Consider the following 13,518-nt stretch of genomic DNA (forward strand, 5'->3'; position numbering starts at 1 on the left):
AATAAGCCTGTTTCTAACGATTAACAGGAGAATTTCTAGGAAACATTCAGGAGGTGTCATGTATATTTATGGGACTTAAATACTTGAATATCCAAATTTAAAAGACATTGTATACCCTAAGATCTTTCTGATGGCGCATTACTCAAAGGCTTACGTGGTCCCCTTCATCAATATCTATTCAAGTATACAGGTGCATATAGACTTTCTACAGCTCTCATAAAAAACCCAAAATATTATGTTAAAAATAATCTGAAATGCAAGGTGCTTTAGTCGTGAACCTTTTCAAACTTTTCTGTGGTTGCAGGAAAGCTTTCTGTATACCCTTCACAACTTGGGTAGTGAAGGGTATACAGATGACGTCTGTATGAATAGGATAGGTCAAACAAATGATGTCTGACCTATTCTATTTATTTGACAGAAGTGTGATTAATTTGCTTTAATTCCTTATTCAGTCTTATGTAATATGATTTTGTGGGTTTACAGAGCATTAGCATATGTACCTTGGGCCTTCCATTCCAGTGAAATTATAATTGATGTGAAGGATTTCAAAATGTGACTAGAAATGAAACGATGTTATTTATTTATGCTCTGTACTGTATTTTTATGTTGCTGTTTAAAACTTTTAAGCTGTGCCTCATGGAATGTTTTATCTACTCCTTATTTACAATGCAATAAAATAACATGAATAGATTATTATGCTGAATTTATCTGACACCAGCAATTTGCTATTCTCAACCGTTTTTGTAAGCTTTTCATTTTACAAAGTTAATAAAAAGTAAAATGATAAAGTGGTGGGTAGCTTTTATAGGTGTCATGGTTATGCCCTCCTACCGGAGATGGGCATTCCCACACACCCAAGCACTCAGTGTGGACTGTGAATAGCTATCAAACAACCACATGTGATCTACAAGCCAGGGTGAAGGGCTGGTGGCTGGGATTAGAAAAGTAAGACAATCACCCAAACGCAGTGATGTTTTTCTGGGAAGGAAAGAAGCAGGCAGCAGAGAAATATGCAGTCTGAACAAATATTCTGTAGTTACTATTTATTACCTTGACATGTTTTTAGTCATAACATTTAGGATTATTTTGATGGCTTACACTACATTAAAAGGAAGGCAAGCAATTTTTATGTCAATCAAAAGGCAACATTTTTCTCAGCTGAAAAACACTGCTCTTGAGCACCCGTCGGCCCACTGGCTGAATTAGGGCAGTCTGGTTCAAGTCATCAGGGTAACATACTATAAAGGCATGTCTTAATTCCTTAGAAGCAATCTCTCTGTGTAACCCAAGCAAATCTGTGGATGGAACCGTAAAACCCTAGGCTTGGGTTGGTGATATCTCTGCTCCCATTCTAGGTGAGCCGGTCCTGTTTTTAAGCAATAAGAATAGAATTTTCACTTTCCCTATCTGTCTGTAATTACAATACTAACGATTACAAGTGTCACCAACCTTCATTCCCAAGCCAGGAAACAGCAAATTCTGGGGAACCCACAAAATGACCCTATTGGTAAGCATGTAAAAGACGGCATACCTTAGGATACTGGCCATTATGGCCACGAAACAGACATGAATAAAAGAACCTCTTAAAATACAACCAGTATCAACTTTATGGCAATATTTAAAACCAAATTAAATCTTAATTACGGAACACAGAAAAATAGGTAACTTCTAAGTAATTCATTAGATACACAGCATTGAACAAACATCTAAAGTCTCTCTTCACATTACTCACCTTTAAAAGCTGACATTTTATAATTATGTTGTATACCAGCAACTATGTCCTTCCAAAAATCAAATGGTTTTTGACCATTGTTCTGCTAAAGAAAAAAGAAAATCCAAATGTGATACATGTAATAGTTTTGTTTTTAAGCATAACAGAAAACACCTGACAAACAACTATAATATCACTGTATTCTAAAATAGGGATTCATGTTTTAGAAAACATAACAGATAAAAACTTCTCATTTTTCTAAATGTGATTTTAGAAAGAAATCTTCCATGAAAATCACTGATACAGAGAGATATATACATATGACTAAATATTGATATAACTCACATAACCCAAATAAAATAAAAATTTCCACTCATTATAAAATCTAAACATTATAGAATATTTTTAACACATGAGCAAATCTACAATGTTATAGCCTGTGAGGTACCAGAATGTGTCACTTCATGTACCATGGCATCAGTGGAGCTAAGAGACCTGAAGCCTTAAAACCTCAAAAGCTGGTTACTGTAGAATTCTGTGCACATTTACTTGAGTTTCAGTATAAAAGAGGAGCAAATCTCTATTATTAAGGAGGTTCCTAATCCAAAATTCAAATCATTTTTACTAACATTTTTTTAAACCAGAAAGCAAGTAAACAATTATACAACGTTATCACCCTGTGCTTCCTTGGAAACATTAACCAGTGTCCTTCTATCTAAACAAAGACCAACTACTAGATATTATTAAATTATATAAAGTCCAATTTAAAGACTGGTGCATTTGTATATAATCACTATAAAATGAGAGACTGACTCCATCTCATAATAACTTCTATAAGCCAGAACTATTGCTCAACAGAAACTTTCACAAACATACAAATTAATTCTGATTCAAAAATAAACCATTATCTAGTCCTATCAGAAACATTAACATTGTGATTTTTAAAGACAATATATGCAAAAAGGAAAGTGATTCTGCCATAAAACCAGTTTCTGTTCATACGTCCTAAACTCTAGGTATAAACTGATATAACCAGAGATCTATTTAATCCTGATACATAGGATAAGGAAAAAGTCTATATGCATTAAACTATGCCCAGAATGAATTTAAAAATTTCACCTCATTTTTCTGGTTTTATACTATTTACAATGCTTAAAAGGACACATGGAATTTCCTTAAATTTCTTTTATTTATTTTTAAAAATTCTGCTAATGAAACCAAGAAATATTCTTTCCATACGCAGGTTTGGTATTTTCTTTTTCTAGACTATCGCACCCCCTGCTGCAGAACAGGTGTATTATTGGTGGGGTCGGTGAGGGAGAAGGGATGGTCGCTATATAATTTTCCAAAAATATTTTGACCAAATTCTCTATGTTTTTCCTCCTCAGTCACCTCTGAAACCACAAAGAGGAAACTAAGTAAAATCTCAACTCAAAAGACATATATAATTAAGTCCTCTGATTTATAGCTAAATACACTGCACAGTTTCTAAAAAATGAGTCCCCACTCACCTTTGTTAAAGAGTCCACCACTCTGGCACACAGAAGAGCTCCAGGCAGGTCAAAGTAGTTATCATAAAAATAATATTTTCCTAAAAAGAACAAAAATTTAAACTGGGAACAAACTGATGCCTCGTTTATGTGACATACACAGAAACTTGGCTGAAGAGAGACTAGATTTTGGTTTCGCTACTTAAAGGGGCTTTTATTTCAATTCAGAATCACTCCACTACAGCCTATCATCACCTGTTAAAGAAGGCTTCAGCTACAAGGCTCCTACAAGAAAGTTAAAAAAGGATATCCATAGTTAAGCACTTTATTAAAAAATATTTATTTTTTTAAATGTGAAAATTAGACCATATCCCAAATATGAAACAGATTATGAAAAAGTCACAATTTAAATTATCAATGTCACTGAATTTCAAAACCATCAATCTGACACTGGAATACCATGAAGTGCTCCACACAACGGTGCCTTTGCAAATCTGTGCTCTGGTCCGCTAGAGCCCCGCATTCAATCTTCATACAATTTCAGACAAACTTCAGTACAATGTTAAGAACAGCCAGGGTGAAGAGAAGAATAAAAAAATCAGATCACGTGAGGACACAGTGTACTTATCTTAGAGAAACTCGGAAGCACAGGCCTGGCACACTCTAGGGTCTCTGGGAGGAGAGGGATTTGATTAATCCTGTTTGGCCCTAGGGTAGAATTAAACTTCAGCCCTTCCTTGGCACCGATGTCATTTTTGACTCTGCTGTGCCCGGGCAGACGCTTTTGAGGACCCATATCACACCCCCTTGGTCCGCGGCTGATCCCAGCCACAGCTGTGCTATACAGCAGCATCCTACCTCAAGCTCACCTGTGCCATTCTCTTTCTCTGAGAGCCTCTGGAGCCCACATGGCAAGCCTCAATCAACAGGGTCAGGAGCCAGTGAACGAATGCCCCAGCCTCCTGTCCCCTGGACTGACAGCTCTGAGAGGTGTTCTCTGTACTTCTCCTCAGGTGTCCCGGTGGAATCCAGCTCCTGCTGTTCTTTCCTTCCACGTCACACCCTCACAGCTATCTCACTCCTGCATACTGCAATCAGGAGCAACCGCTCTGCTCTGAGGGGGAACGTAACCTCAGAGTCCTCTAGAGAACCCTCGGTACAAGGAGGAATCCAACAGAACCAATACATGGAGTCAGATTTCAGTTTAATGTTAAGAAAGTACTTTTCAAATGGTCATAATTACTCTTGTGCAGAGTATTGGTAACTGCCTGATTCTGAGTCCCCACTCCTCCCATTTGTAAGCTGTGTATGAGGTTATGCAACACAGCTGCCTTGTTCCTTAGTGTCCACTAAGCACAATGTCCAGCATATTGCAGGCACTCAATAAATGTTTGTTGAATGAATGAATGATCTAAAAATAGAGCGGATTACTGTCAACCCTTGAGCAACATGGGTTTGAACTGCATGAGTCCACTTATACATGTATTTTTTTCAATAGTAAATACTATAGCAGTGCATGATCTGTGATCTGCAGTTGGCTGAATCCACAGATGTAGAACCTCAGATGGGGAGGAACCCCAGGTAGGGAGGGCGACCATAAAGTTATACTCAGATTTTTGACTTCACGAGGGTAAGTGTCCCTAACCCCTGAGTTGTTCAAGAGTCAACTATATTTTGGAATGAAGAAGTGTCACGGGTGAATTAGGAGAAAACTCTCTGCAAGGGCCAGATGTCTATCCCTTTAAATGCTACTTAATGCCCCTCACGTCTTCATGTCAAATTATTAAGGATATATAAGGAATAAAGTCAAAGTTCTGTTAATTCACAAAATGTTGCATAGGTTTGTATGTCCTTTCCCTCAGTTAAGAATATTTTGGTTAGCATAGTCTTCCTGTTTTTTACTCTCTCACAGCTGAAATTGTTGTGGGAACATCTCAGACTCATTTTCATTCCCAAGAAAGGTTAAGATGTCTTTGTCAGCGTGAGGAAAAGCGGGAATTTGGAGGAAAGGGAGAAGCTATTCCATGTACGCTTCTGCCCACACTGCTATGCTATGAGACCAAACACTCCAGTGCTGCAGGGACCAGGACAGTGGGCACAGGTTCCCAAGGCTCACTAACCTGCACTGTATCTAACCTCTTGGCCTGTGACACCAGAGTGACCTGCCTGAACCAGACAGCCAGCTGTCTTGGGCACTGTGGGAGCAGGAGGTGTGTCATCGTTGTACCCTTGCTTTTCCCCTCCCCTTTTTCTCCTTTTGTGGGCATTAATAGATGAAATTCAGTTTATGAGTTGAAATACGGATTATGAGCCTTGGTTGAGGATCTAATCAAAGAGCTCAGGGGTTGGATGAGAAGGACGCATTGACTTCCACCCTCAAGGCAAGGGGCTGATGTCACTCGACTATCAAAAATGGGCTAGATGACCACCGCGTGGACATAACAGGGTTTGTGCAGCTGTGACATGTTAACAGTGCCAGGCTGCTCTCGATGTCTCTCCCAACATCAAACTCACAGACTGTGCCCATGAAAGCTTTGGCCCTCCACCTCCTTAGAGGGCAGACAGCTCACTGGGAATGAGGTGATTACTGAATTTAGTTCAAGAGAACAAGCCTCTGAATCAAGATCGAGTCCTATAATCATTAAGCTTTACACACAGAAAAACTGTTGCACCAAAACCCACTGCCAACACCTCAGCCTTGCAAATCTGTGTTCTCTTAGTGATGGAGGAACAAAGGCATATGAATGACTGAGGGAAAGAGAACAATTCATGATAGTGTAAGTTCCCATGTCTCCTGCAGACAAGTGATATCATCTCCATTTAAAGATAAGGAAAGGGATGCTAAGAGTGGCTTAGTAATTGACCACATCACTTTAACCAGCAAGTAACAGAGTTACTATCAACCAGGACCGTCTGGCTCCAAGCGCCTTGTGATTTCCACTAGACCAAGCTGTTTCTGCATAATCTACCAGTATGGGAAGAAAAAGATCAAAAGGACTTGCTCTCTGGAAATTGGCTGGTAAGAAAAACCATACTCATGCCAAGGCAACCACGTGAGAAGTGCTTATCAAATAACCTGTCAATAAAATGTCTGTGTCCATCAGTGCTTCAAATTCCCTAAGTGTACTGGTAGGGATTTGTACTTTACAACTCTCTGCTTAACTCTGAACACGAATATACTCATTGTAGAAAGACGTAGCCCATAAAGAATCAATTGGAGTTCCTGAAAATAAAGGCCTTATTTGGCAATATTTTAAACCCACATATCTGTAGAGAAACTATATTTCTAAAAACTTACCCTGGATATATTTACAAAAGTGCAAATGATACATGTATGAAAACGTCACTGCAGGCTTGTTTGTAATGGTTAAACACCGCTCACAACATAAATGTCCAATGTGAGGACACTGATGAAATACATCACGATGTAGGCCCTGGATGGCAGAGCATGCCTGCATCGGAAAGAATGAAGTACATCTGTCTTTGTGCTATTGTGACGGAATCTCCAAGATGTAGATGAAAAAAAGCGAAGTACAGAAAAAGTATGATCCTTTTTGTATACTTAAAAAAATAAGCTTCGGAGAAAGGGGATTGTGGGGGACAGGGGTTGGAAATAATTACTCTTCATTTTACTTCTTTCTATAATATTTACATTTCCTGATCATATGCTCCCATTATTTTTTTTAGTATAAACAAAGTTTAACTGGAATCACAGGCCATTTTTTCCTTCTTTTATGTCTCTACATTAAGAAAAAATGTGTTATGTTTCAAAGGCATTAGCTTTCTCTTACTATTTTGCAGAAACAGTAGGCTTCTATTATGTGTCACAGCCCCATCACTGGGCACCTGGAGTGGAAACACTTCCCTAACCAGCCCAGTTAGGAGTAAATAAACTCCAAGACCATACTCAGAGCAGCGCTCCTGCATAAATTACGCACCACAAGGAAGTTTTGATCCTGCGTAAATTACGCACCACAAGGAAGCTTTGGATTCTAGGAGGCACTGCTCTCTAGTGGGCAGAGCAGTGGGTAAACAGGGGTGTCGTGTTGGGTGAATGCTTTCTTTTGTAGCTGGGAAATACTTTACTTCTTTAAAATACTCCCGATTTCTGAATGGATGTCAGAATAAAACACTTAGCTGGGTGCCTACCTTTTCTGGGAGAAGGGAAGAGTTTATAGTTAACCCATGAACAATGTGGGAAGGGGAGGTTCGTGGCTCTGACCTCCATGCAGCCCAAAATCTGAGTATAATTTATAGTTAGCTCTCCTTACCCGCAATTCCACACCCACGGGTTCCATGAACTGTGGATCGTGTAGCACTGCAGTATTTACTATGGAAAAAAAATCCACGTATAAGTGTATCTGAGCAATTCAAACCCGTGTTGTTCACGTGTATTTACAACTGCCTACATCTGGACAGACAACAGGCGTTCCCTATCACTTGAGTAAAAAGGAAATCCATCCATTTAACTTCTAGCTATTCTGAGTTGAGATGTGTGAAAGCATTCTGTACCCAACCCCAAGGTGAAACCTCAGTTTTTCCTATCAACTTATTTTATCAAGATAACACACATTTCCTGACATTTTCATCTCACTACAATAATAATAAAAAAAAACCCCAAAAGATAGCAAATGTAATAAACAAAAACACAACAGTAATAAGGAATAACTCCAACTGTTTTCCGGTTACTACATTTTCTAAATGAAAATAGGTGCATTTCAAAACTGTAGTGTAGGAGAAAATGGCAAAAAAAAATTAGAACAAATGAAAAACTAACAATCAGGACTTTTAATAAGGTCCATGTGTTTATAATAATGTTTTAATGATTCTTTACTAATTTATGCACATCTGTGTTTATAAATAATTTTTGAAAAATCTTTTCGTGTTTACTCACGGTGAAGCTCTTTAAAGAGAGTTGGAAAAATGTGTAAAATCACTTGGAATAAAGGGGAAAAAAACCAAAGGCAGAAGGTACTAGAAATGGCAGTAAAGAAAAGAACTCTAGAAAACAGGAGAGATGAGTAATGTGGGGAGAAGTGGGGGACAAAGAAACAAAAGTAAGGATTGTGCATGTAACAAATTGATAAAAATACAGAATAAGGAATGTATTATTCCTTGTTCTTTACTCCAGAACAAGTGCAACTAGAAAGGTGAATCAACAGAACATTAAATAAAACAGAACCAACTGCCAAAGAGAAAATCAGACACGTGGGAAAAAATACATCCTATTCCTATGAAACCATAGCAGGTCCTTTGTGGGTCCTGCCCAGCAGGGTGCAAGGAGGGTCTTCTTTGTGTCCTGACGTCCCAGGCTCAGGGTCCAAAACAACAGGGGAGGGAATGGCAGTGCTGCCCCACACATGACCCATACCTGACCGGCAGGCCATTCCCGAGTCTGGCGTGAAGTGCTTCCACTCCTTCCTGCCGTACTCCTCCGCCAGCACCTCTGGAGCCAGCATCTTTGTGCCGTGGCTTGCCCTGGTTTGGGGAGATGAGGCACGTGACGCATCAGTGGTTCTCCTGAACACCCCCTCCTCCAGCCTTGTTATTGTTAATTCACCCTGATACTATGAAAGGATTTTTACAAAAAAGGTTTTCAACTGGATGACTTCCCCATTTAGGGTCCTATATGGCATTTCTCTTGACAGCTCTTATTCTTCTCCATGTCACCCATCAACCAGCAAAGTGATCAGGGGCAGCTCACTCTGAGGTCAACGCTGTGGCAGTTGCCCTGGACCAATACTATAAACCACAATTTCTCTGGAAGAAATATGACGACTTCTTGCCTAAGAAGCTGTCAATTAACCACGCAGATAAGATTAGCCTAGCTGGAACAATGAGGAAACACTGCAGGGACTGGGTGGGAAGCTGGGCTGGCAGCAGGAAAGAAAGAGCAGCAGTCAGAGCACGAGCTGCGTCAGGCCCGCAGGAGCAGGGAGGTGCCTGGCACCCAGGGCCAGCGGCTGTGAGCACAGGGGACTTATGAAGATGAAGGTGGGGTAGTAACATGCCACTCAAGGACACCACAGAGCTAAAAACACAATGGGAAACAGCAAGACGAATGGGGCAAAACTTGGAACAGGAAGACAAGAAGGTAGCTATTTTTTGTACTCGAAATACTGCTTTTGCATCCGTTGGGCCTGGTTAAGAGAACCTTACCTTGTAGAGAAACAGTTGATACTTTACGTTGTTTACTTTGAGAAATTATAATGCTAGGGAGTATTATTAGTCTTCTCTTGGTGTTATATTGTGGTAGCAAAGCAAAATGAAGGAAAAGGAAATGAAATAAGAAGGGCAAATGCAGGAAAATCATAATCGGGATCCTATTTATAAACAAGTTAATATTTACATAAAAGCTACTATATGTAAGGGTGGAGGAACCTTGAGCAAGAAATACGATCAGAAAAGGAATCTACTGTATTGTTTGAAAGCAGGCATCAAGGACATAACCTTGTAAATTCAAGAGAAGCTGCAGGTTGGCCAGAACTTGAATGGAGACGGTCAGACCTTGGGAAAAGGGTGTTGGGAATGGGGACCAACAGACAGACGTGACAATAAAAGAAAGAAGCAAAACTGTGGAATGTTTTCCATTCTTTTAACCGTGATTGAAGACAGCCAAATACACTGTAAGAATCTGAAAGTGGCATTTAACGTCATGGTCAAAGCTGCATTCTGTGTGTGTGGTGTACACACACAAATCAATACACACACTCTATCTCTAGTTGCCTGAGAAAAAACATGCAAATGAATTATAAAATAATCAGAAGTGGAACCACACCTGGCCTAGCTAGCTACACCTTAGGGGCCGGTCTGGGGTAGAGTGTGAGTCTGTACTGTGCAAAAAGAATGATGTACCCAAAGGGAGAGTGTGTACAAGGGGTAACCTGTGCTGAGCATCCTCTTCGTGAACTCTGACCATGTCAGCATAAATCATAAATCGTACAACTGCACAGCCACGTTAACTGCCTGTACTGTCAGCAGTGGGGGGAAAATAGATGCTCACTCCATGGTACCCTCTGTAAGACTAAGGGCAGCGATGGCAGCTGCTTCTCAACTGCCTGCCCTACTCCTACTAATACTCAAAGTGTTGGACTCACCCTAGGAGGAGGGAAGGAAAGGGAGTCAGCACTAAGTTTGGGAGGGGGGGAGATACTTATGAAGGTTGGAACAATCTAGAAACACTTCCAGAAGGAGCTGAGACACAACATGGGTCCTGCATGATGGGGGCGAATTTGGATAAATGGGGGAAGAAAGAGAGGTGTGCCTAGACCACCAATCCCCACCCAACATCCATTCTCTCCTTCTTCCTTAATAAAGACAGCTTCAATTTTACTCCAGGTTAGCACAATATAATTCCCAGGCTCTGTGGTCAAAGACATAAAGGAATTTATTAACATTCTACTGTATTTCCTGAAAATATTTCTGATGAGCTAAATTTAAAGAATTAGACCTTTCAATCTAATGCTTCCAGATTTATATTTAAACGGCTCAAATGATTCACACAAAGACACGCAGGCACATAGATAATCTGCCATCTGATTGACTAAAGTAATAATCTTCTTTAACCCATACCTTAACTATCAAATGCTATATGATAATAAAATGTCCTGGAAAGAGTGAAGCTTTGACTTCACAACTAAATTTTATTACCTGAGCACGGTGCCATTATCTGCAAGTTTAATGAAGTTCCCGTCTTCCAGATCCAATGCCAAGCCCTTGCAACTGAGATAGAAAATTCTGATTACCAGTCAATTCACATAGTTACCTAACCCAAGAAATAAAAATTTATATTTTCAAAAAACTCACAATGCTAAAAAAGGACTCTCCCACCCAAGTGAATGCTATGTTAATCAAACAAGTAAGAATATCAATTCTAAAATTAAATATCATCCTCAGAGCAAGTACATAAAGAAAACTGTTATGTGGGCAAACCAAGGACAGCATATTCAGTGTCTAAAATCTTTGAGCTTTTAAAAAAAGGAATAAAAAAACTCACAGAGAACAAAGAATAAACACCATTGTATGCCTCTGTTAAAATGTACAAATGCTTTCCATTAAATAAAACACACACACAAACACACATTTGTATTCTACAAGTTAAGATCTTGGCCAGAATCTTTTCTGTACTCTTTAGAATCTGCCTCAGTTTAGGTCGGGTTATAAGAACTAGCCCTCTGGACTACGCATACTATTGAAAACCACTAAAACAAAGTCAAATACTAAGTTTTGGGTTGTTCACTGTAAAAGACTTATGGGATTTGGGAAGAAAAATGGGTACAGATTCATTATCATGAGTAATAAAAGCAAGAAGGTAAAACGGCCACCAAACACCAAGGGAATTAAAAAGAAAACGACTGGGTACTTTAGAAACATTATTTACTTTGGTCCACAGTAAAATTTCCAGAGTCGGTGGTTTCATACAGTAAAATATTTCTGTTTCTTCGTTTGCTAAAAGGGATAGATCAAAAAGGACTAACCAAACACTGGAAGAATGTATAACAGATGAACTCTGTTGTTCCAGAATTATTTCTGTATGTATTTTTCATGCGTTTCAGGACTACTGTTATTTTTCAACCGAACAATTTAAAGTGGTTTAATAGGACTTTTGTTTGTTTTATTGTTTAAATGAGGAAGAAGGACAAAGGAAGCCTTGGAAAGTTGAGACTCCTAAGCCAGGAAGGGAGTAAGCAGTCAGAGTCTCAGACATAGGGGTATCTACCCAATTACAGAAAAACAAATGTCCCAATTCAGACACTTATTCAAAACATGATGATTTCCTCTTTTCTTACAGTTCTGTATTTGAAGGGCAATAAAAGAAAATTTTTTAATAAAAGATGTAAATTTTAGACAGCTGTTAATAACCTCTCAAACTCTTAATAACGACAGACTTAAACCATGTAAAAATACTCAAATTAGTCACATATGCTCTTAGCTTATTTTCATACTTAAACAAGTCTTAAAGTAGAAAGGACTTTAATTCATCAAACGTAAAACTTTTTAATACAGAAGGCATTTTGTCCTTTGACTCAACTTCACATTTCACTTTGTTTCCATAGCAGAGGAAGCATTAAAATTTTATCCACAATAATTAAAAATCAGAAGGAATGTGCTGACCTTAAAAAAGCTGCTTACCAGAAATCCCAGTCCTCTGGAGTCACAGTGAGCAATTCCTTGTCATACCCTTTCTCCTTGACCAGGAACTGAGCAAAGCTATTATAAATGAGCTGTTAATAAAAAGAAGGAAAAAAGACAGATTAAATGTAAAATTCACTATTCATTCTTAGCTTCAGAGACCTGAAAACCTAATGGAATCAGTCATGAGACAGGTGGGAGGGAATCTGTAGTATCTGTAATTGTGAAGCTCTGCAGGTTAACACTCCGTCCCCAGCAATTTACCCACTCCTGAGAGCCCCAGGGAGCTGCTGTGTCTTTTTTATTCCATCAGCATACAATTATACCACCAAGGACAATTATTAATCTTACTCCCAAAGCCTAATGGGTTGGAGATCATTAAGACTTGACAAAGCTTTGTAAACTGATTTAACAGATCTCCAGAGGATAAACATAATGACCACTATATCATCACATCCATCCTCCATCCACCCTTGCTAGAAAGGCCCCATGGCGGCTGATAATGCTAATTCATATACTGGGCCCCACAAAATGGAGGCCACCCCACTGGCCCAGCTCTGGTCACAAATCTAAACCTAAGACAGTGTGCGCTTACACAAAACCCCTGTCAAGGAGACCTAACATACACCAATCACAATCCTCCACGTCAGCTTTAGCTCGCTTACCTCACCCTAGAAAACAGGACCTGCAGTGCCTATCAGGGAATCCCTGACCTCCTAGCCAATCATGCCCTATTTCTGTGGTGCCTCTTCTAACACTCTATAAAACACGGTCTTGCCCAAAATCTCTGGGGGAGAGTACTCCACTGCTTGTGGGGCACTGCACTCTCCCAATCTGTGGATTATCTTCTCCAAAGGAAAGACATCAAACTCATTACTTACTACCTTATTTTACTTTTGTCATCTGACACAGGGGAGTCTCAAAGAGAAATACACATAGGGACCAGGCAGGTACTCTAAAGAAGGAATCATGGTACCTCCATCAGACAAAGTGAGTATCGTTTTTTCCCACCATAAGAAAAGCTAAGGAAACAGGAAAAAGGAAGCCTCTGGAAGCAAGCACAAAGACAAATGCTCTGCTGATGGCTGACAGATCTTTTCATTCTCAACAACAACAAAATGACAGGTTTTCTGAGACTGAAGAGTGTCCAAGGAGACACACTGAGCAACCTGACCTTCCTTCTCC

At 39.5% G+C, this 13,518-nt stretch overlaps 1 protein-coding gene across 4 annotated transcripts in view; it reads right to left on the reverse strand.

The window, feature by feature from the left end:
- Positions 1-13,518, reverse strand: part of NT5DC1 (5'-nucleotidase domain containing 1) — a 120,196-nt gene that overhangs the window by 101,822 nt on the left and 4,856 nt on the right. For 3 of the 4 annotated variants that reach the window (XM_067702305.1, XM_067702302.1, XM_067702304.1), the window contains exons 2-6: positions 12,334-12,425; positions 10,852-10,923; positions 8,573-8,679; positions 3,223-3,302; positions 1,733-1,817 (exon numbers count right to left, since the gene is read on the reverse strand). In XM_067702305.1, coding sequence (XP_067558406.1) covers positions 1,733-1,817; positions 3,223-3,302; positions 8,573-8,679; positions 10,852-10,923; positions 12,334-12,425 — 436 coding nt within the window. The remainder of the gene's footprint in view (positions 1-1,732; positions 1,818-3,222; positions 3,303-8,572; positions 8,680-10,851; positions 10,924-12,333; positions 12,426-13,518) is intronic. The other variant, XM_067702303.1, reaches the window with a different exon arrangement.

The sequence above is a fragment of the Pseudorca crassidens genome, chromosome 13 (assembly GCF_039906515.1).
Source record: "Pseudorca crassidens isolate mPseCra1 chromosome 13, mPseCra1.hap1, whole genome shotgun sequence".
NCBI lineage: Eukaryota > Metazoa > Chordata > Mammalia > Artiodactyla > Delphinidae > Pseudorca > Pseudorca crassidens.